The 23,003-nt window shown below is 37.4% G+C and overlaps 1 protein-coding gene across 1 annotated transcript in view; it reads right to left on the reverse strand.

Moving 5' to 3' along the window:
- The window catches only part of WDR7 (WD repeat domain 7), a 261,730-nt gene that overhangs the window by 33,852 nt on the left and 204,875 nt on the right, over positions 1–23,003 (reverse strand). Inside the window, exons 26-28 of the mRNA XM_058168102.1 lie at positions 22,002–22,151; positions 18,956–19,038; positions 11,663–11,762 (exon numbers count right to left, since the gene is read on the reverse strand). Of these exons, the coding sequence (XP_058024085.1) occupies positions 11,663–11,762; positions 18,956–19,038; positions 22,002–22,151 (333 nt within the window). The remainder of the gene's footprint in view (positions 1–11,662; positions 11,763–18,955; positions 19,039–22,001; positions 22,152–23,003) is intronic.

Here is a 23,003-nt window from a genome sequence, read left to right on the forward strand (position 1 = left end):
ACTAAAAGCAAAGAAATGGATTTATCTTGATAGTGAGAGGGGCAGCGTATTAATTAATTGGGGATGTTTTTTAAAGACTACAGATGTGCTCAGACTGGTAGTAAATGAAGTCAGATTTCCACAATGAGGTCACTAAGAGAAAGAGTCATATAGAAAGAGGCATTCCCTCAGAGGTTGCAGTCCATTTTGTGGCTATAAAGATTTTTTTTTAAAAAAAGTGCTAATTGTTTCATCCAGAAACCAAAATACAAAGTATTTATATTTTTGGCAGATGTACAACGTGACCCCTATAAGAACTTCCAGAGACCAATGTGCTCAGTTTATTACCATTGATATTTGTGGAATGAGACACATAGGAAAGAAACTAACTACAATTATAGTAATCAGATCTGGAGATCATCAGTTTGTGTTGTTATTATTATTTTCTTGTATACTAACTCAAGAAGGTTGGGAAAGTTAGTTCTTACACTGTCGCAAGAAATCAGTTTGATACCAAATCAGTCTGTGAGCAAAACAAGAAATGGTGGAGCGTGACCTATAGTTCCATATGTTGCTTAAGTGGGAGAAGGACACACAAGAATTTGAACATCAGTTACACTATAAATAGAGCTTGCATTATTCCTGATACCCCACAGTTGATGTAGTATGTGATGGCCTTATTTATTTTGCCAGAATAAGCCTATTTATCAAAATCTTGTAGTTTTGCAATTTCTTGCCAAGGCTGACACTATTAAAATTGTTCCTGGCAAATGCCCCACTCAAGAAATCCAGATAGTAATGCTCTTTTGGGGACAATCCAAATCACTCCATCATTCGGAGATTTACCACCTCTCTGAATACAGACAATCTCTTATCTAATCCTTTATTAAGTAGGCAGAATTCAGACAAACACCATTCCCTAAAGATATGACAGAAATCAGATTTGGGTATCATCAGCATATCGACAACATCTAGATAGGATTTCTTATAATCTTTTTTTATCGGTTGCATGTATCAAAGCACTATCAAAAAATCCTGGGAATAGAATGGAGTCTGAGGGACCCCATATAATTTCCTTCTGTTTACTTCAATAATAGTCTCAGAGTGGCACCATTTGCATTCTATCTTTTAGAAAAATAAGGAATCACTTTGAATTCCTTCATATTCCAAAGTCTCTCAAGCAATTCAAAAGGATACCATGGTGGATGTTTTTGAAAACAATCACCACCACCAACGAAGTCCTAGTTAAATATGCTTGCTGCCTTGGGCTACTTATAAAGTAATAAAGGCAGGATAAAAATCTAATTAAACAAAGAAACTTGATTTGAAGCCATTTTGAAATGGGCCAAAATCTGGTCATGCAGATGATTTTATTCAATCTCACTGGAAATGGTTTTAGAACTTACATAACATTATAAAGAACACACACACACACACACACATTCCTCTACAGATTCTCCGTAGCTAAAAAATAGATAAAATATTAGAAAGGAAGTTTAACATATGTATTTTAGGTTTACAGAACTTTTCTTTAAAAAACAACACTGAATGCAGCACTTTGTAATCAGGTTGTGAATTCAGACATTACATAGGCAAATACATATATCACCTATAATTCTTAGAACAGTTGATATTGAAGAATTCTTGATAAATAAAGTACTAAATCCTTGCAAACTATGATTTTGGTTAAGACATTAAAAAACTAACTACCTGCGTCTGCACTCTATCTTCCTCTTTTACGAAGAAATTTTCATTTTACAACCTTCACCTGTGTCAAACCAAAATTTCAACTATAAACAGATTCATTTTAATTAGTCCGTTTAATTGTTCATGACATAATACTATTTTGTTTGGTCAACTAATTACTCCTGAGAAAGAATTATCTATTTTCTATATTTCCAATGCTGTCTAAAAACAGGTTCCTTTTTTTAATTCACAAGGTATCTGTTATTATTCATGTGAAACATTAACAAATACGTTTCTCATGGCCACATTGCCACTAACAAATTATTTTTTTCTGCCATAATGAAAACCTCAAGATTTAAAAACACGTTTAAGTGCCTGTAAGAATATTTTGTTTTTAAAGAAGTACACACTTTTGTTATATATTCTAGTAACTCAAAAAATTTAATCCCGTATCAATTAACTTGGAATTAATTTAAACTGATATAGTTCAATCCCTCCTTTTTTAAACTAAGAGATGGGACTAATGTTACCATCTCATTGTGAGGACCAGATTGAAACAATTTTTTTTGCAGTAGCATACAAATACATCTCTTACATATCTTAGAAAGATATCTGTACAAAACCTCTTGCTCCTAAACTATTTATAAAACCTCTACGAATTAATCCAAATTTACAGAATGAACATTGCAAGTATGTGTGCGTACACACACACACACATCTCACTGCATAAATTGGAGGGCAAATTTAAAATAGCAACAGCGATGAAGACTGTGGTAGCTACTTAATGAAAGACAAAGCGCATAACGATTCATTCAATGAAGTTAACAATTTTTTTTAAATGATTGCAGTGGGGCTGTCTCTCTCCGTTACTCTTACGGTCCTGTTAATTTTCAGTTGCACAATTTGCCAATTCTTTAAAAATAACATTTTTGTTCTAAATTGTAGAAATCTGCTCAAAGCCCTTCACAATGCACAAAACCTTAAAGCATATCGGTCTCTGTCCAACATATAATAAATGTTATCCAGAAATGCAGCAGTTGTACTAAAGCAACATCAGTTGCTTTCCAGAGCTGAGTAGCAATAAGATAGTATGTTTTATTATGAGTGTCATGGAGACGGTGTGAAAAATCAAGAGCCACAGGCAGTAAGCAGCAATGGGTCAATAATGTTCAGAGAGACATTGTGTGGATAATCAACAACAAGGCTTTAGGTTCTCTATGCAAACAGCTGAAGGGCAAATCAATACAGCCATGGGAAGGACACTGCCTTGTTCTACTTCCCACAATACACTACCCACCACTATAAGAAAGAACCCTAAAAATGAAATGAATTCTAACTTCACCTACAGCAAGCACAAAGCAGTAGCAAAATAAACATAGTTGCCATTAAAAGCACTGTACTGTATATAGCTGTTTTTAGAAGAAAAAGGAGGAAAAAAGCCCTAAAGTACAGACCTTAAACAGACCTTAATAATGAGTGATGGCTGTAAGACACAAAATGGGGTGTACTCTGAATACTTATTGTGCGATATCAGTGTGCCTGTGTTGAAAGCGTTATAAAGGGCTTCTCTTTTTGTCAGCTGCATCTTTCTGCCTTGATTCCAACCAAGTAATCAGGATCATTTAAGTCTTTGGAATTAAAGATTGAAAAATGCATTCAAAAAATCAATTGTTTTTGTAATTATGTTGGTTGTAACAGCTTTACGTTTGTGTACAGTATGCTACAAAACAAATGATTTAAGTTATTGGGATGATATTGAAATGTATATTATTGTTGCCAGGGGCAATAGTGTGTGTGTGTGTGTGTGTGTGTGTGTGTGTGTGTGTGTGAAGCTAATTATTTTTTCAGTAAAATAACATATTGGAAATAATGTTAATGTATTACATTTCAGGGAAAAGTTGGTTCTTTGTTCCATCAAAGTATTAATCATCAAATGCAGTCTCTATGCTGCTGAAGATGCTAGATATTGGCCTCAGCAATGGCCTTCGATGTGAGAATCCAGCCCTTTCCTCACAGAAAATTCTGCAGACTGAAGTCCAGTTGAATTGGGATGCTGTATTTCTTTCAGAAATACATTTAAAAAAATAATAAGTCTTATGGTTTTGACAAAACAGGGCTCCGTGAAAGGAATCTGGAACATTTTGTTTCAACATCCACCTCATCCTATCAGAATTTTTTTTCCAAAAGAAAAGAAATGGGTTACACTGACTAAATTTATAAGTTTTCAGGTGACGCTTTTATCGGTGCTTGGCATTACTTAACAACTTTCTCTTTAAATATTACTTTGGTTTCTACCTGGTGAACAATTTAACAGGGAATTTCTTTTACAGAAATCAGCATTTTTTTTAAGGCAAGATAAAATTACAGCTCAGTTGGCAACTTGGGCCATTGCTTGATAAGACAATTTTACAGAGGTGCATATTCTGAATGGAGGAAGGTGAAAATCTGTCCTTTAATTCATTCACAAATAAGGGCCATAAGGAAGAAAAGGTGAACAACTCCCCCCCCACACACACTATTAGAGCAAGAAGAACTACGGCAGAGACTAAAACTGATAATGGTGCACATGGCAAGATCTTAAGCAGCTGGAGCAGATCAAAATATGCAGGAAGGCAATTCCAAGAAGTATAAGTGGTCATTTTAAAAGGAATAAATCACGCTTCCACATCTAGAGTTACAAATTGGGTCAAACTGATCTGTGCTGCCAACTAACAACAAAGTGCTGAGCAAGCCATTAAGGAAAAGCTTTCCCAAGTGTGTCACACCATTCATTTCAACACGTAGCATTGATTCATTGTCGGCTCAGGTTGGGAGTACGGGGACACTGAAGGAGGTCACGTCTGCACAATTTTTTTTAAAAGTGTCATATATGATGTGTCCAGTGCATTCAATTTATTTGACACACAAATCTTTCACCTGGCTTGGTTTTTTCAGCATCAGTGGGCATCCAGGCAGAACTAGGATGGGATACAGACTGTTATGACCTGACATGTTTGTTGCTGGACAATAGAAGTAGGATGGGGCTATTGTGCTTATGGCCTCCTTTAAAGGATTGTTATTGGGATCCTGGCCACTGGAGAACACATCCCTGATTGTATAGTCCTTATATTTAAACGACATAAAAGGTCCATATAGGCTTCTACACCATCATATTCCCATTTTGTAAGACTCTATTCTAAATCAGTAGCAGCGTGTGGTACTTGTAATGTGCGGTTTGGCGAATTAAATGTTCCTATCAGAGTGGTGCCACATATTTTCCAACAGGAACAGGTTAAAAAGTTAAATGACTGTGATAATTGCCATTTTCCCAATTATGAGTGAGAAAAGAAAATGAGCTAAGTTTTTTTTTAATTTCCAGCATCGATGGCATAAAAATAAAGGAGTTTAGGTTACAAAGGAGGTTCGACATGAAATGGAAAGAACTTTCCAAATGCAGTGCCATGTTTTGTTGTAGAGAATTCCAAATAAACTTACAGCAGGATCCATCCATTCCCGCTCTGATCAGTCAAATTAGGATCCTACTTTGAAATTCAGCAAAGAGCGAGAATAGCATTCTCCCCAGTTGATCTTTAGCATTTGAGACTGAGTTGCTCAGTGTTCTTGAATATGGCTCTTTTATTTAATTATTAGGAGAGGAATTCATTATATAAAGTTCAGTAAGGCAATATTCAGATTGTCCTCCATAAATGTGTCTATTCTATGTTGTTAAAATTACATTAATTTACAACCACTATGATATTTGGTTGTGGTACATTTCTAAATTGTAATTTATCTTTAATGTTTGTTATATTGTTACTGGTTTTAAATTTTGTTTGCAATATTAAAGGTTCAGTAGAGCAAAGAAAATGTGATACAAATGAATAAAATTATTTCTACTACTACTACAGCAACCACTACTAACATTTATTAATTACGTTTAATAAATCCTTGATAATCCATCATTATGGATGGCTTCCATGACTATCTATTGTACCAGGTTTTCAAGCAAGTTGTTTGAAATGCAAGTTATTAGACAATATCTAGCCTCTTTTTCTAATTAACAGCTACAAACGCTAAATATAGTTTTTATTGCCACATTCAGATAAGTTACTCATTTTTTAGACTCAACAGTTTGCCTTCCTGTGAAGTAGCATTTGGCTAAAGCAAAAAAAAAAGAAAGAAAGAAAGAAAGGCTAAACTAAATGGATGTATATTTTGGGGCTCTAACCTCATTTTTGCCTTGTATTCTGTTGAAAAGTTATTTATCCGTGATTGGGCCTCTCCTGCTTTAGTAGCCAAATCAATCTTATTCTTCCACAGTGATTCTTCTTCAAAATCCAAATACAACCACTGTCTTATAGAAATGTGCAGTTTAGTCTTTTAACTCTTGATTTTTTTCTTTTTAATAATGCGCCATTTCTACTTGCTATAAAACATGTGCCCCTCCTTTCTTCTTTTTAAGGTAGTTTTTCATGAGCAGTAGGAAAATCTCTCCAGGTTAAATTGTACTTATGAATGATAGTTAGCAGGATATGATTCCGATCCTTTTATAATACATCAGATGGTTAGCCTGTACAGGCCCGAATATACCCATTTGTGAATGTAATTGTCTGTATATTCCAGCAGCAAACTCAAAACCTTAAGTAGGTTTGCAAATAATTGCAACTAAACAAAATGCATAGTAATTTCCAATAGGTTGTAATTTGAATAAAAAATACTGTATCTCCTTCCTCCCTTTTATCCTCGAAATTTCTTCAGGAATATCTCCTCCCTTCTTTGTGTGGTACATTGTCTGTCCCTGCTACTAAAACCCATCAGTGTAATTTGTTTCCTTGCTTCATTATAACTGTAATATCCTTTCAGTTTCTCATTCAGTGAGCAGCAATTCCTTACTTCCACCTTTGCTTGCTCTATCACTGTAACTCATGAAATCTGGAGCATGAGCACTCAGTATAAACCTTTTTGTTGGCATCACTAAAATGACCTCTTGGATCCTGGTTCATGTGGAAATCAGTATTTTTATAGATTTGCCAACATTCATATGCTGTGTCCTATCCAATTCTTTGTGTTTTTCAAAATATGAGTTAAAACACATTAGCAAAAATGTAACATCCACCCATAAAAAGCAAAAAAAAAAAAGCCCCTATTAAGAACATTAAATAATTTTGTAAATGTATAAATAACTAGTATAAATAATTTATAAATAAATAAAGAACATTAAAAAACTGTAAATGTATAAATATCAAATGTCTCTGAACATTCCCTTAGAGAAGATTTAATCTTGAGGGTCAAGCATATCCAAAGAAGTGGACTGAACCTCTAGGCTGCAGTCCCTGAAATTTAAGAGCAGGTACTCAGAGAAAAATGTTGACTATAGAGTCTACAAAGAAGAAGAAAGCAACAAGGATGCAAGGAGCAAAAGATTTCATAGGTGATCATCAGCATCTTGAATTGGGCCCTTCCTAGTCCCCCTGCATCTTGCAGTCAGCCATTACATTTTTTGCTGATTATAGGATCTGACTTGCCTTCAAAGAAGCTTCAGATACATCATACTCAGTTTCTATGAGATTCTCAATCATTCAAATCATGGGAAGCAAAATGTTTTCAAGAAAAACAACAACAAGAAAGTCCAGTTGTCTTTTAGAAAAGCACCTTTGGGACATCAAACTCAGTTGTGTCACTGAGAGATGACTGTTTTCTGGTTTAACAATGGGTGGCTCAGTGGCTAAGTTTGTCGATCGAAAGGTCAGCAGTTCAGCGGTTTGAATCCCTATTGCCGCATAACGGAGTGAGCTCCTGTTACTTGTCCCAGCTTCTGCCAACCTAGCAGTTCAAAAGCACGTAAAAAATGCAAGCAGAAAAATAGGGACCACCTTTGGTGGGAAGGTAACAGCGTTCCGTGCGACTTTGGCGTTTTAGTCACGCCGGCCATATGATCACGAAGACATCTTTGGACAGTGCTCGCTCTTTGGCTTGGAAACGGAGATGGGCACCGCCCCCTAGAGTCAGGAACAACTAGCATAGATGTGCAAGGAGAACCTTTAACTTTACCTTACCATTGGCAAAGCAGCAAAAATTGGACAAAGTCTTTCCTTATCATGAATTATATTTCCTGTTCTAGCAGGAGCCATCATTCTAGGAGAATTTCAGACCAGCACCACCACTTTTATAGGAAATGCATAGCCCATCAAGAGTTATAGATGGAACACCCATCCAAAATACTTTTGAATTAATTCCAACTTGCTGGGATTCCCTTACCCTTTGTTTCGCCCCCATAACTGAATCATGTCCCTCACAATCTTTAGGCATACACATTTAGGCATGAATATACAGTATGACAAACTTTCATGCAGAGATGCATGTTCAACACATGAATGATGGGAATAACACACTCTAGGTTTTGGATCAAACATTATTAGGAACTGTCAGATATGGAGTTTTATGTTAGCAATAACTTTCTATTAGGCATGGGTGAAATCTAAAAATTTTCCCTACCGGTTCTGTGGTCATGGCTTAATTGGTGGGTGTGGCTTGGTGGTCAGGTGACTGAATGGGCATGGTCAATAATAATAAATAATAAAGTATACAAAACTTGGGAGGCACCGGTCTACCTTCTTTAAAAATAGAGGCCCTGGTCTATCAATTGCCTTTTACTGAGAGGCACCGGTCTACCAAGTGCCTTTTTTTGGCAGGCACTGGTCTACCTTCTTTAAAAATAGAGGCACCGGTCTACTAGCTGCCTACAGCGCTGATCAGCTGTAGATCAGCGGCCCTTTGAAGTGCCGTAGCAGTCATTTAAGGCCCTTTGCAGCTATATCGCCACCGAGAGCTTCAGGAACAGAGAAGAGGAACAGCGAGGCATGGGCAGTGGGGGGGCAGGGATTTTTGCTACCGGTTCTCCGAACTACCTGCCCCCATCGCTACCGGATCGTGTGATTCGGTCCGAACCGGGAGCATTTCACCCCTGCTATTAGGGTTAGGATCATATAAAAACTTCTCCCCTGATTTCTTCCATTAAATGGAGCATAAAATCAAAATCTCCACTGATGAACTAATTTACAGATAATTTCTATATCTGTTGGTTCAGGGGAGTCATCTTTTCTGAATGAGGGCATTTGCCATAACAGGCTACTGCTTTATTGAAGCCTTTTCCTCAAATTTCATCTTCTTCTATTTTATCATCGAGATTCTATATGATTTCTTGTCCCTTTTATTCATGTTGTGACCCAGACCCAAGTAGGTAGTAATAAACTTAGTTTAAATAAAGCAAACTTTATTTGAACGGCTGGGAATTACTTCATTCCCAGTGTCGTTCAACTCAAAGTAAAACAAATGCCTCCCAACACAAATTCCTCAGTTATCTAACAAACCTTAGTCCAATTAGGCAAACTGTCAAAGGCCCTTCCTGGCAAACGTCCGGAAGCCACAAAAACAAAGATGTAGACGAAGCAGAAGACAGAGCTACAACGTTGTTTTCTGGCAAAGCTGAAACACTGGTGCTGGTCTGTTTTAAGCCTTATGGGAGGGGCCAATCATCTCTTGGCCCTACTCCCAAGTCATCCTCTCTGCTTGAGCTGCTCTTGCCTTCTGGCAGCTCTTCTCATGCGTGCATTAGGAACAGGCTCCTCCTGTTCCTCTGCCTCACTACTCTCAGTCTCTGGAGGCTCTGGAGTCCGTACCTCACTTCCTGATGGCCCTGGCCTCACCTCAGCCTCATTGCTGTCTGACTCCGTTGCCAGCTCCGTAGGCTGCTGACGGACCACAACAATTCATTCATTAAAGCAAGGGTGTCAAACTCAAGGCCCAGGGGCTGGATCTGGCCCGGGGGTGTGTGTGGCGGTACTTAGATCTGGCCTGCAGGCCGCCCTGGAAACAGTTAAGGACTGGCCCATGGTGCCCTTGCCAGAGCTCCGTTTTTGCTGGCAGAGGGTTGCAGGAAGCCATCACAGCTGAAAACGGAGCTCAGGAGCCCGCTTTCTCTGGCAGAGCGCTCAGGCCACAACTGGCATCCCCGACACGAGTGACGTCAAGACTGCCATGCCCACTCCAGCCCCCCGAGGTCAAACACAACCCTGATGTGGCCCTGATTGAAATCTAGTTTGACCCCCCTGCATTAAAGTCCAGTAATGTACATAAGACATATCTAAAGAAGCAAGGAACTCAGCAGTGCTTAGAAATCACTGTCTACACTGAAGTTTGCTTGAAAAAGGGATATTTTTCTTTGCAACATATTCCTGTCACTGGAGAATCATCAACTACATTAAACCGAATTGTTCTCATAAATAGTATAACCACATCTTGGTTCAGTGGAACTAATTTAACAACAGATGCCATGAGAAACAAAATGTTGGTATTTTTAATTCTGATGCACACCAGAAGATTGCTGGAAGAGGAGACAGAACGGACATTCAAGCATGTCTATTAAACAAAAGGCAAAGCAAGCCAGAAAAAAGATTTTCTCGCTAGATTCAGCTCTTTTTATTTTTTCACTTAGGTATGTAAGAATACACCCTTGACCTTTGTTACCCACTTTTAACTTTAAGACAAATTTTGAAATCTATTATGTGGAGCCATATTTTCTAGCACTGGTGGTCAAAGCAGAATTCTATATGTCTCCTCCGTGGATACATTAGCAAATAAATTATTAAAAAGTGGGAGAACAAATGTAGAATCAAAACCGAGAACCAACGAAGAATTTAAAAAAAAAAAAATTGTTGGTAAGGCGAGCAAAGTACAAAAAACAAAAGATGTATAAAATGTGAACGGAAAATTCCCGTGAAAATGCATCAGGTTTCCCTTTGGACACCAGGTAATATTTATGCACATTTTGAGAAACAGGAATTAAAACTGCACCAATGAAATTATATAATCTTTCAGTAAGAGATAACATTTGTTGTTTAATTTAGGAGTAAGGAAACTGCTGATATTAAGAAGACTTATGAAATTAGCTGGCACGTGACAATTAATAACTAGATATTAATGTTTGCTACATCTGAATATGAAACTGTATTTTGATATTTCAACAGTCCATCAATTGCGTTTCTTTAATGAAATTGCACCATTCAAGAGAAGTAATTAGTTAAACAATGAATAGACTTCTCCAGGCTGTCCAGATTAGGATTGTTAGTTTTTTTAAACTATGGCTCTTTGGAGGATCAGAGATATATATTCTAAAACAAATGGAGCATTCGTTTGGTTCATTAGTTAATTTAAGAAATTAGCAAAAGAAAAAAAAATGTACGGAAGATTAAACCTGGAGTTTTAAACAAAAGCTGAGATTGAGGTTATGTACCATGCACCAAATATAATGAATAATTAGGCATTATTAACCATTGCAGCTGCAAGAGCCCAAACTTGGTTTAGATAGATACAGACATGTGAGGATTAAAACGCCTAAAAATCACTGGGAAAAATAAGCCCCAGGCCTTTCTTGAATCATAGTTCCTGGCAATGTGATAATGTCAGCACATGTCTCATAAGATTAGGTACCTTTTCTGTTCCTGCATTTGTGGAAAGCCCTAGAGAGTTTTGACCCAATTAACAATCTTTATAGCCCATTCTCAAATATGATTACTCAGAGGTTTTAGTAAATGTTTTCGCCACTGCACCTCATTTGACTTACTTTGGTGACAACTATCACTGATCTCTTTAGTGGCTCTCAATGTTGAGAATGGGATTTTTATTTAAAAAAAAAGAATCTCAGTAAATGATTTCCAGACAGCCATTCGCAGGCATGCGACACAAAAACTGATGTAGAGAAAACAGAGGCACTGTGTGAGAAGTTTGTGGTGTGTGTGTGTTGGACAGCTATTATTAACCCATCTGTGCTCACCATTCAGTTACAGCAAACAAAAATAGTGAGACTGTATATACATTGAGTCCTTCATTAAACTATTGATTCCCCTTAGCATTATCCATAACGTTCCAGCGACTCAGCATGTCAACTGGTGCAGAGCGAGTCTTTTTCCTTTCAATACTTCTGCAGTTTACCGAGAGAGGATCGCTATGATTTATTTACCTGACATTTTCCAGTCCGGATGTCATAGAGGGCCACTGAACCATGGCGAGATCCAACTGCTATTCGATGACTCCGCTCGTAATAGCTGACCATGTAGAACCTGAATTGGACATCAGAACAAGGAAAAAGTGAGATCTGATTGGACTGTGGACATGATATAAAATGGTGGGGTTGAAGGGTTTTTGTTGTTGTTGTGTTTTACCACGTTTGGGTAGGTAAAGGTGGTTCTAAAACCATTATTTTACAACGCATCACACACAGCTATGGGGCCGCTTTCTCCTTTCCCAGAATCCTTTGGGCCTCAGCTTTGCCAAAAAAAAATATCTATCTGTTCAACTTCTTGATAGCAACTCTAACACTTTAACCAGGTGTTTGAGTTCCTGTCAAGTTCTTATCAAGAAGCTGAACACATGTTTGGCAAAGCTTTCCAGAATCCCAAAGGATGACCTTGCTTGCCATGGTTGTTAAGTGAATCACCGCACTTGTTAAATGAGTAACACGGTTGTTAAGCAAATCTGGTTTCCCCCACTGACTTGGCTTGTGAGAAGGTCGCCAAAGGGGACCCTGCAACCGTCATAAATACAAGTCCAGCATCTGAATTTTGATTGCGTGACCAAGAGATGCTGTAAGAGTTGTAAATGTGAAAAATAGTCAGTAAGTCACACTTTTCAGTTATGTAACATCGGATGGTCACTAAACAAACTGAGGACTACCTGTATTTTGGACCAAGGCTGTCGAGACTTAGATTCTAATCTGCCTTTTTAATCAGGGAAATTCAGAAGATGACTCTGGGCCTGGCAACTTCTGTCAGCCCATCCCCCTCACTGTGGCAGAGAAAAGAAAAAGAAATGATACTTGTGCCTCCTTGAGGTCCTTGAGGAAAGGGTGATATAAATCTAACTAACCAACCAGTAATTACATTAAATAAAATTACCGCTACAGCGAAGCAGACATTGTGCATTAATCAACGTATCAGTACCGTTACACCGAGACAGCTTTCAAATTAATGACATTAAATATGGTACGTTTTCTGTGAATTTCTGCACAAACATTTTTATTGTTAATATAGTTACAGGAGGAAAACTGTCATGTAATACAATTTAAGAGGCAATTGAAAGCTTTTGACCTTCCCTTGTAGAGAAGAAAAGGATCTTCTTTAATTTGAAAACTGAGAGGGATTTCAAATAGGTCAACCATTAAGGATTACGATAGTGGGCCAAATGGAAATCTTGGAACATGGACTTAGGAGAAGTATTGTGCAGCAAATGAGCTAGGTGAAGCCATATATAGAGAGGCAATAAAGATGGGGTAATATTTTTCCTCTGTTGGATAGTGTTAGATCTTCAATATAGTACCTGAATATATCTGGTTTACCATCCGCTAGAGTTACACTGGATGGATATCACTTACCCAGAAAAAACTACTTCCATTTATTGGGCCCTTATCCTTTTTGCAAAAATAAAATAAAATAAAATAAAATCTGAGAAATGTTCAGTCTCATTAACTCTAATGAGTGAATAATACCCTTAAAACATTCTCTTAAGATCTCAAGAATGCTAAAAGTATCAGTTATTGATCGACCTCTTTTGTACATTATGAGCGCATGATAATGATCATTTGAATTTATTTTGAATTGATTTTGAGAAAGTTTGGCCTAGGCAACAAGCTGGAAAATGGCTGACCATGAATTCTAATTCTTCCTTCACCATGAAAGCCAGCTTGATGATCTTGGGGGGGAGTCTCTCTCTCTCTCTCTCAGCCCAACTCACCTCACAGGGTGGTGGTTGTTGTTGTGGGAAAATAGGAAGAGGAATGTGTGTTAGATATGTTCACAGCCTTGAGTTATATGTATGTATGTATGTATGTATGAATAATAAACAAATAAATAAACAAACAAATAAAATTTTTACTCAGATTTTGGTGCTGAAATATCCTAGTCCCCTCACAACCCAGTGTGAATTTATTTTTAATCTGTTGAGAGATTCTATTATAGGAGCACAACTGAAGCAAGCAAGATATGGCCAGATCCAAAAATGAAAATCCTCATTTTTTTCTTTAATATCTCTTTATTTTTTCCCCTTTTCTAATAAATGGATGTTTAGAACACGTCTAGATGCTCTTAACCTATTACTCAAAAGTCAAGTTGTCCTTGCATGGGGTTTGAAGCACGGCAAGGCTGCATGAAAATAGCCCAGGGGCTACAAAATAATACTCTCGATCAAGTTAACCTCGCTATCTATAATATTATCACATAGCATTTAATTTATCAGTTTAAGTATCTGAAAGTGTTAAAAACTACCTTAGAAATACCTTAATGCATTTGTGACATTACAGACAGTCCAATTTGTGCTCCCAAAGGATCTGCAGACTATTTTGAAATTAGGATACGTTCATTATATAAGCTTTTCAAAAAGAAAATGAAGTCTGGATATTATGGAAAACTCCAGATCTTTAAACATATTAAGACTGCTCCTTTAGCATAATCATAAAATACTCTTCTGCACTAAAATGGTAGGCTCAGGGGTGAAATCTACTAACCTTCCTTACTGGCTCGAAGTGCACACGCCACGTCACATGCGTACGCAGACCTTCCGCGCATGCGCAAAACCTGCGCATGTGCAAAACCTTCTGCGCATGCGCAGAATTGAACAAACACATTACTTCCTGATTAAAACCAAGAAGTAATAACACCTGGGTGGGTGGGCAGAGCTTTGCTCCGCCATCGCTACCAGATCACTGAACCACAGGCCACGATCGCTACCGGATCGCGAGATCCAGTCAGAACCGGGAGCATTTCACCCCTGGGTAGGCTTAATAATTAAAACTTCTGCTCTATTCTGCTGTATCCAAATTTCTGAAATTCTGAATCGAGAGGTTGTAAAATCATTTCATTTTTTTTAAGAAACATAAATGACATCCCCACCATGTGCCACTCACAAAATTAAAAAAGGGGATAAAACACTATTAGCAATTACTTAGGACTGAATAATATACTTATCTTCTATATAGCACCAATTTTTCATTCTAAATTTACTTTTGGGCCTTTTCATAGACCTGAAAAATTATACAAACCCTGGTTCCTAAGTTGCCTCTGGATGAGATGAATGGCACACCAATCTTATAGTTGGTGGCACACCAATAAGGATGTCTAGACATCTTTATTTACAAATAAAGAAATTCGGACCAGCATATCCTTCTTTGCTCATCATACACATTTTCAATTTTTTCAGTTTGTCATCTTCTCTCTCTCTAATATTGTTTTCAGTGTACTGCCAGTGTTGGTGGGACTGTTTTTTTCTCCTAGGTAGATCCTTGATTAGGGTATTGTTTTTTGCTTGACTGTTGTTAATCTCTGCTTATCTGGGTGTAGGATATTGGAGAGTATGTATTCTTGTTGTTTCCTTCTTAAGTTTTTTCTCCTGTCTCTTTTGACTGATATGTAAATGTGATCTACCTCTAGGTGACTGCTAATCACCGATTTGTCTGAATGCCAAGCTTCCAGGAATTCCCTGGTGTTTTGGGATTTAGCTTGGTTTAGGATACTCACAGTTTCCCTGTTGAAACTATGGTTGAGTCTGTCCATGTATTGTGACATTAAGGAATTTTCATCATGTCTTCTGACTGCTAGTTGGTATTCATGCATGTGTTCTGCTAGTCTTCTGCTGTCTGTTCGACATAATGGTTGTTATAGTCCTTAGAATGTATATATAGATGATTCCTGTTTTTACTTCTTGGGCTGATGGTCTTTTGATTTACTTAAGATATTTTGGAGGGCTTTAGTTGGCTTGTGTGCTACAGTGATGCCAATTAGTTGTAACCGTCTGTTGTTTCTGAGATGGTTCTGGTGTAAGTTAGTGATATCCTTTTCCTAGTTTGTGTTGGTTGTACTTTAGTGGGTTGAGTGGTCAGACACATTTTGATAAAGTTCATTTTTTGGAAGATATTATATATATCAGATAGTTTGTTTCCTTTTTGCTGATGTTCTGGGATGTTGCAGTGTATTTGAATATTCATCTGAATATTTTTAGTATTGGGGTGGTGTTTATGGGGATATAAGTTTTTTGGATTTTATATGTATTGTATTCTGTTCATGCTAATGGTGGTTCAGCCTTTGTCTGCTAAGAGAATGGTGATGGTTTGGTCCCTCTTTAAGTTTTTGGGGGTTGTTCTACTTTGAGTTGGTTCTGATTCTGTGATCTTCTGGTCTGCGGTATGACTGTCTATCTTATGTTTTCTTGGGTCTTGATTTTGCTAAATGATTTTGCTGAATTAGGGCTCATATAATTCTTAGGAGCTTCCACTATCTTTTAACATTTTCCAAATGTCAAAAACTACATTACCCTATGCCTAACCCAATTATTGCTTCTATTATTTCAGTGTTTCAGCTTGTAGGATTTCTGTCTGGCATTTTAATGAGCACCTACAATTGAGTGCAATATTAAACAGCAAAAAGATAAGGCCTCGCCGATACGCAAGCTATGATCCATGCACAATCGCTCAAGAAAGCCAAAAGGCATAGGAAGGTTTCTAAACTGGCCAACTGCAAATGTGTTGAAATGTAGTTCTCATAATTTATAGGCTGCTGGTTGGCTGGTAGGGTAACTATGGAAATTATGGGATTTGTAATCCTATGTCTTCATATAACATCTGTAGAACATCCTTATTATCTGTTTACTTATTTTGAATCTGCAAACAGCTAAATAAAAATGGTTTAGTATGCATTCATATTCGCAGAACATTGTTCTGTTTAATTTAACCACACACAGGGGTTATGTCAGCTTCTGTTGATTCAATGATCCATTGAAATGTATTGCTTGACCAGGGATGCCTAACCTTTGTACAAATTTGGGATCTTTGGAAGGAGGGGGGAGATAGATGAAGAAGTAGTGGCAGCTTGAGGTTCTGAGTCCCACATTCTTTTATATCCATTGGCAAAGTTGTAAAGCAAAATTCTGGAAAATGATTCACATTAGAATAAACCAAACGTTAAAAGTTGAATTATCATTTCAACGTGTAATATTTGTATTAAATTTAAATTGGGAGACAGTGTGTTCTGGTCCTGCCTTAGGCATTAAGCCAATTGGATAATTCTGGACCAGTTGCTTTTTCTCAGCCCTGGGAGGAAGGCAAAGGCAAACAAGTTATGGAAATGTTGCCAAGAAAACTGTAGTAACTAGTCTAGGTAGTAGCTAGGAGTCAAGACTGATACAAAGGCACAAACAATAAAACAAAATAAAACCCTTAAAGTATACCGAATAAGCTTTCTGCATCCTAACTACCACATATATTTGTTTACTAGAAAAGCTGTTTGATCTCCCCACTGGAAGAAAATGGGGAGTTGTGGAGATATATGGTGGTATCTAGAATAATTTCGTATCTTAAAAGTAAATTCTGATACAGAATTTAATTCAATTTGGAAACCATTCCTAGACTACAAATGAACATATGGATTTGTACCACACACAGGTCAAATTTAGTTTCTTTATCTTTAGAGTCTGGGCTTCAATTTTATAGGATTTTCAAATCAGAATGAATTTTTAGTCATATGGACAAAATTTTCCAATCACAGTCAGTGAATTATATCAATTTGATCACGGTTACCGATATTCATGCTTTAATGCTTAGAGTTTAATACTGGTTTTTTTTCCCAGTCTTTGAAATCATATAATATATTCAGCTACTCTTAATTAACTAATGATATATTGGAAAATGAAACCCTCCATTACATTTATAAATCCCTTATGCATTTGTTTGTATTTTGTTCATTTAATCTCTTTCCTCCTCCCTTTTCTTTGTTTGTTTTGTAGAATTTTTTATATTGTACCAGCCAGCTTGTGACCTATTGGCTCTTCTTTCTACACATAAATTCGCATTGTCTTCCCTCCCTTTATGACTCTCAGGAAAGCCTCAATGAGCACCTCCTCCTCCTCTTTGGCCAACTGACAGAACTGCCTGCCATTTTGCTGGGGGGGAGGGGAATGATGGGAAAAGCATACAAAACATTCCCTTACAGTTGGAAGGGAACCCGGGACTTACCCCAATATGTCTGGATATATCTTCTGGATATAGAATAGAATAACAGAGTTGGAAGGCACCTTGGAGGTCTTCTAGTCCAACCCCCTGCTTAGGCAGGAAACCCTACACCACTTCAAACAAATAGTTATCCAATCTCTTCTTAAAAACTTCCAGTGTTGGAGCATCCACAACTTCTGGAGGCAAGTTGTTCCACTGACTAACTGTTCTAACTGTCAAGAAATTTCTCCTTAGTTTCAATTTCAACTTAGAACTAAGTTGGTTCTCTCCTTGCTTGCAGTAAAACTGCTGTTTCAGCCCTAACAATGCCTTGAAGGTAAAGGAATGCTAATAATAAGGGGTACCTGAAATGCGGAAAGCTATGGGAAGCTATGGTAAGCAACACCAAGGGAGTTTACACTTAGAAATAACAAAGTAAACAGTAATATTTATTCTAAAACACACAGACTTTGTTTCTCAAAACACCACAGTCTCATCTTTATTATCTCACTATCTTTGATCTCATGGAGAACATGTATAGTTTGACTTATATAAGTACGGAATGTTGCAACATCCAATATTGAAATTAGCACAATGAGTATTCTGGTCCCTATAATTAAGCAAACGAGGACAATTCTTATACAAGTATTTCTGAGATCAGCTAGGCACTTATTATTATATTATTAGAATAGAATAGAATAGAATTTTATTGGCCATGTGTGATTGGACACACAAGGAATTTGTCTTGGTGCATATGCTCTCAGTGTACATAAAAGAAAAGATACGTTCATCAAGGTACAACATTTACAACACAAATGATGGTCAATATATCAATATATCAATTATTATATTATTAGTATAATAGAGCTGAAATGTATCCCTTCTTCAAGTTACGAAGTTGGCTGGAATAGAACAGGGGAAACAAAAGAATATCCAAATTTATTTATTGCCATTTTCACATTTCTGCTGTCACTGAGCACTGCTTTCTACAGTGCTTCAAACTCAGATGAAACCAAATGTTGAGAAACACGCAGTGCCTCCTGCTCTTATCCTCATCTTGTCCTGAGCTAATGATGAGGAACATATGAAGGTATATAATAGGTGGGATTATACCAACTGACATCCCTCCCCCCATGGATCATACTGTTTAATTTCCTTTAGGTAGCTTTTCTGAAGCAGAATGTCGAGATGGCAACCTCGGTGTAGGATAAAAATGGATACCTATTGTAAAAACTGTTTACTACTAATTTTGATACTCACATGGTTCTATTATGATCTTACCTGCAGATAGCTGGAAAGCACTCCTGCAGTCCCTTCTTCTTGACTAATGAGCCTTCAAGACAATACATGATGATGTCCATTACCTATGGATAACAACAACGAATTATTGTTGACAAATAATTAAATCCTTAGAACAGCCCATTTTGCAACCATACTTTCAGGAGCCATAATAAAACATAGGAAAGAAAACTTCATCTATCATTAGCATATATAGCAGGAATACTGCTACCTAAACAATAGTGGCAACATTATACCACTGTGTACCACTACGGTGGTACAGCGGCTAGAGTGCAGTATTGCAGGCCACTTCTGCTGACACTGGCTGTCAGCAGTTTGGCAGATTGAATCTCACCAGGCTTCCATCCTTCCGAGGTCGGTAAAATTGAGGACCCAGATTGTTGGGGGCAATAGGCTGATTCTGTAAACTGTTTAGAGAGGGCTGTAAAAGCACTATGAAGTGATATATGTCTAAGTGCTATTGCTGTAATTCAAGTATCTTTTGTAAACTGTTCGAATTTCAGTTATTTCAGGACTGTTAAAGAAGACAGCATTCGGAATCCCAATGGACAGTACTTTCCAATGGAAGACAAAGTGAAGAGGCTTAACAGACTATATCCCATCCGTTATTCCAATCACATGCAGCAAAATTCATACATCAAAGAACTTTCAAGCAGCCTTAGTATTGCAAGGCTTAAAACATGCAACAGTCAGGATTTGGGGATTTTGGCTATTACATGTAAAAAGAATGCAAATGTGTTAAAACTGAGATACCAATAGCCTCCATGGATTAAACAAACCATGCATAGGAAGAAAAAGTATATATATTTGTGATTAGTACACTGCCTTATGCCAAGTCTGCATCTAGAAGATACACTGTTCTGATTATTAGCAGCTCTCTGAGCTACCAATATAATTTTCTGTTGCAGAGAAACCTGGATAGATTGGTATTCTTCATACAAAGCAATACTTTAAATTAACCATGCAGATCGCTTCATATAGCACTTAACAGTATAACTGGGAATGTGTCATTTAGACCAGGGGTCTCCAACCTTGGAAAGTTTGAGTCTGGTGGACTTCAGCTGTCAGAATTCTGGGAGTTGAAGTCCTCCAGACTTAAACTTGCCATGGTTGGAGACCCTTGATTTAGACTACAGTATCTGATTCACTGTCTAGTACAAAATTCCAAATGAAAAGATCCCCAGCAGATGGCTGTCCATGTCTAACCTCTCTTTGGAGAGCTTCAGTGAAAGGGAGAACCTTTCTGGTAATTGATCCATTGTCAGATCTAGTCTTCCTTTTAGAAAAGTTTTCCTATCGTTCAGCCTGAATCTAACTTCCTATAACTTCATAAGACATCAGGTTCTTGAAGAGCGATAGTATATCTGCAGTCAGTTGACTTTTCAACTAAACATACCCTGGTCCAGTGGTGGGTTTCAAATTTTTTTACTACCGGTTCTGTGGGTGTTGCTTGGTGGCCGTGGCATGGCTTGGTGGCTGTGGCTTGGTGGGCGTGGCAGGGGAAGGATACTGTAAAATCTCCATTTCCTCCCCATGCCAGGGGAAGGATACTGTAAAATCTCCATTCCCACCCCAATCCAGGGGAAGGTTACTGCAAAATCTCCATTTCCTCCTGATCAACTGGGATTTGGGAGGCAAAGAATAGATGGGGGTGGGCCAGTCAGAATTTTTACTACCGGTTCTCCAGAACTGGTCAGAACCTGCTGAAACCCACTTCTGCCCTGGTCCCTCAAGTCTCTAATCAGAAGACTTAGTTTCCAGGAGCCATTTCACCCATTTCCTTTTATGAATTTGTTCCAGTTTGCCTGAATCTTTCTCAAAATATGATGTCCAGAATATATTCCGCACTCAAAGTGTGGTCTGACTAATACAGAATACAAGGAAACCATTTCTGTGATTTGAAAACTATTTCTACTGTGCCTTGTGAGTGATCATGTCACACTCCTGACTCATATTCAGCTTGTGATCAACTTCTGTATATTCTTTTCTTCTTCTTGTGCCATATCCGTCATCGGATGTTGGTGATCATGTTCGCAATCCTATTTTTATCAGTAGCCGCACGAAAAAGTGCTGCTGAGTTTTGTCGAAACCAGTCCCTTAGATTTTGAAGCAGACGATATTTTTCTTCTGCCTGGACCTCATTTGCCTTCAATCTTTCTGGGCAGGATTAAGTGAAGTATGCTGTATTTTTCCAGATGTCATATCACATGTCCAAAATATTCTAACTTTCACTTTTTAATGGTTTTAATGATTTTCCTTGGCTTTTCCAGGCGGCTTATCACCTCCTCATTCTTTTCTTACATACTGTTATCAAGCCAGGTATCTCCTTCCCTATTAATATGTATCTGACTTCTTTTTCCTAGATGGTGGGCATTGCAGTTGTAGCTATCAAATCTCACTCTATTGCTTTTAGTTTTCTACTGTAATTTAGAAATATCAATGCATGGTAGTTACCCAATCCCTTTTGTGCCATCAGCCAAGAATTCCAGTTTTTGCACAATTTTTATGGTATTTCAAATCTCTACTCAGAAATATGATGAGTTAACCCTCTCCCCTACATAATTGTTTGACTAAATCAGTTACTTGGGCTAGAATGTTTACAGGACAGACTAACTTCCTTTCCTTGACCCAGTTAAGAATGTTGTGGGAATGCCAGCTTTGAAAATAGTTTTACACCCACCTATATTGAAATCTCCTTTGGCCCTCAATTAATTTGCTAAATGTTGTGTGGCACATTGCCAAATGCTCTAGTGAAATCAAAGTATAGTCTGTCCGCAACATTCCCACAATCTATTAAGAAAGTCATTCAATCAAATGTTTTAAAAACAATTTTAGTCTGGTAAGACTTACTGACCTTTCGTAAGCACTTAAATCATTTAATGCCTTTGAAATGATTTTGCAATGACAATGATCTGTTGTACCAACAGGTAGGCCAATGCAAAGGCTCTTATCTTCTTCAATACAGGATAAACTCAAACATAAATACCAACTGTTATTAACATGTAAGCATAATAAAATATTGACATACCTCTACAAGGAGATCCACAACATCTGTTGGCATTTTTTCAATAAGGATTTCAATAACCCTCAAAATTTCTCCCTTTGCTCGAGCCAAGGTGGTGGTATGGATATTTTGTTGAGATTGTGTATTAGCTTGAAGAGCAGTGTGCCTGTGTACCTATAAAAACAAAGGTATTTAAGAGTTAATTTGTAAGCTACCCAGCATCTCCTTATAGAGGAGATGGGTGGCATAAATATTGTATAATAAACAAATATTTAGGGGTACTTGCAGATATTTTCTATTAAATTTGATGGATTCACAATAATAAGTAGAACAAAGCATTAAGGTTTTGTTTATTACTCTGCTTTTGGTATGTGTACATGGCCCAGTTTGTTAACTTTATGAAATATTCAGTGCTTCAACTATGCTTAATAAGTTACTGTCCCAAATGAGCCCAAATATTCATTTAGTGTAATTCAGATTATTGTTCCACATGCTTTTATTAGAACATATATGCTCAGAAGTACTGGTAATTAATTCATCACAACTTGTGGGTTTTGAAGCTGTAATTTGCAATACAAATGTCAGGCTCAAAAAAATCAGGTCTACACATGAAAGGATAATTAAACTGATTTATTGCTAAACTGCCTATGAACAGGAACCTTCTCAACTGATAGTTAGGACCTGCTAAGAGTTAGATAAGGGTCAAGAGAATTTAAGGGGAGTTGGGTTTGGTTCTCTTGTAGCTACATAATGATTTTAGCCTAATTCTTCTTTTCACTCTGGTCCCAGGTTCTGCCATTCCATCTCATCCAACATACCCTCAAAGGATTTTTACAAGGTAACCATCTATAATTCTGCATAATCTAATTGGGCAAAATGGGCTCAACCTAGAAACATTGCAATTAATTAGGTGAAAATTATGCTATCACTATAGATTAGGAAATATGCTGTGTTTGTTCACAGTCCTCTTCAAGTCCTCTAATGGATACCTTTTTATATTTGTACTGACATGGGGTAATTACCTAC

The sequence above is a fragment of the Ahaetulla prasina genome, chromosome 2, assembly GCF_028640845.1.
Source record: "Ahaetulla prasina isolate Xishuangbanna chromosome 2, ASM2864084v1, whole genome shotgun sequence".
Taxonomy (NCBI): domain Eukaryota; kingdom Metazoa; phylum Chordata; class Lepidosauria; order Squamata; family Colubridae; genus Ahaetulla; species Ahaetulla prasina.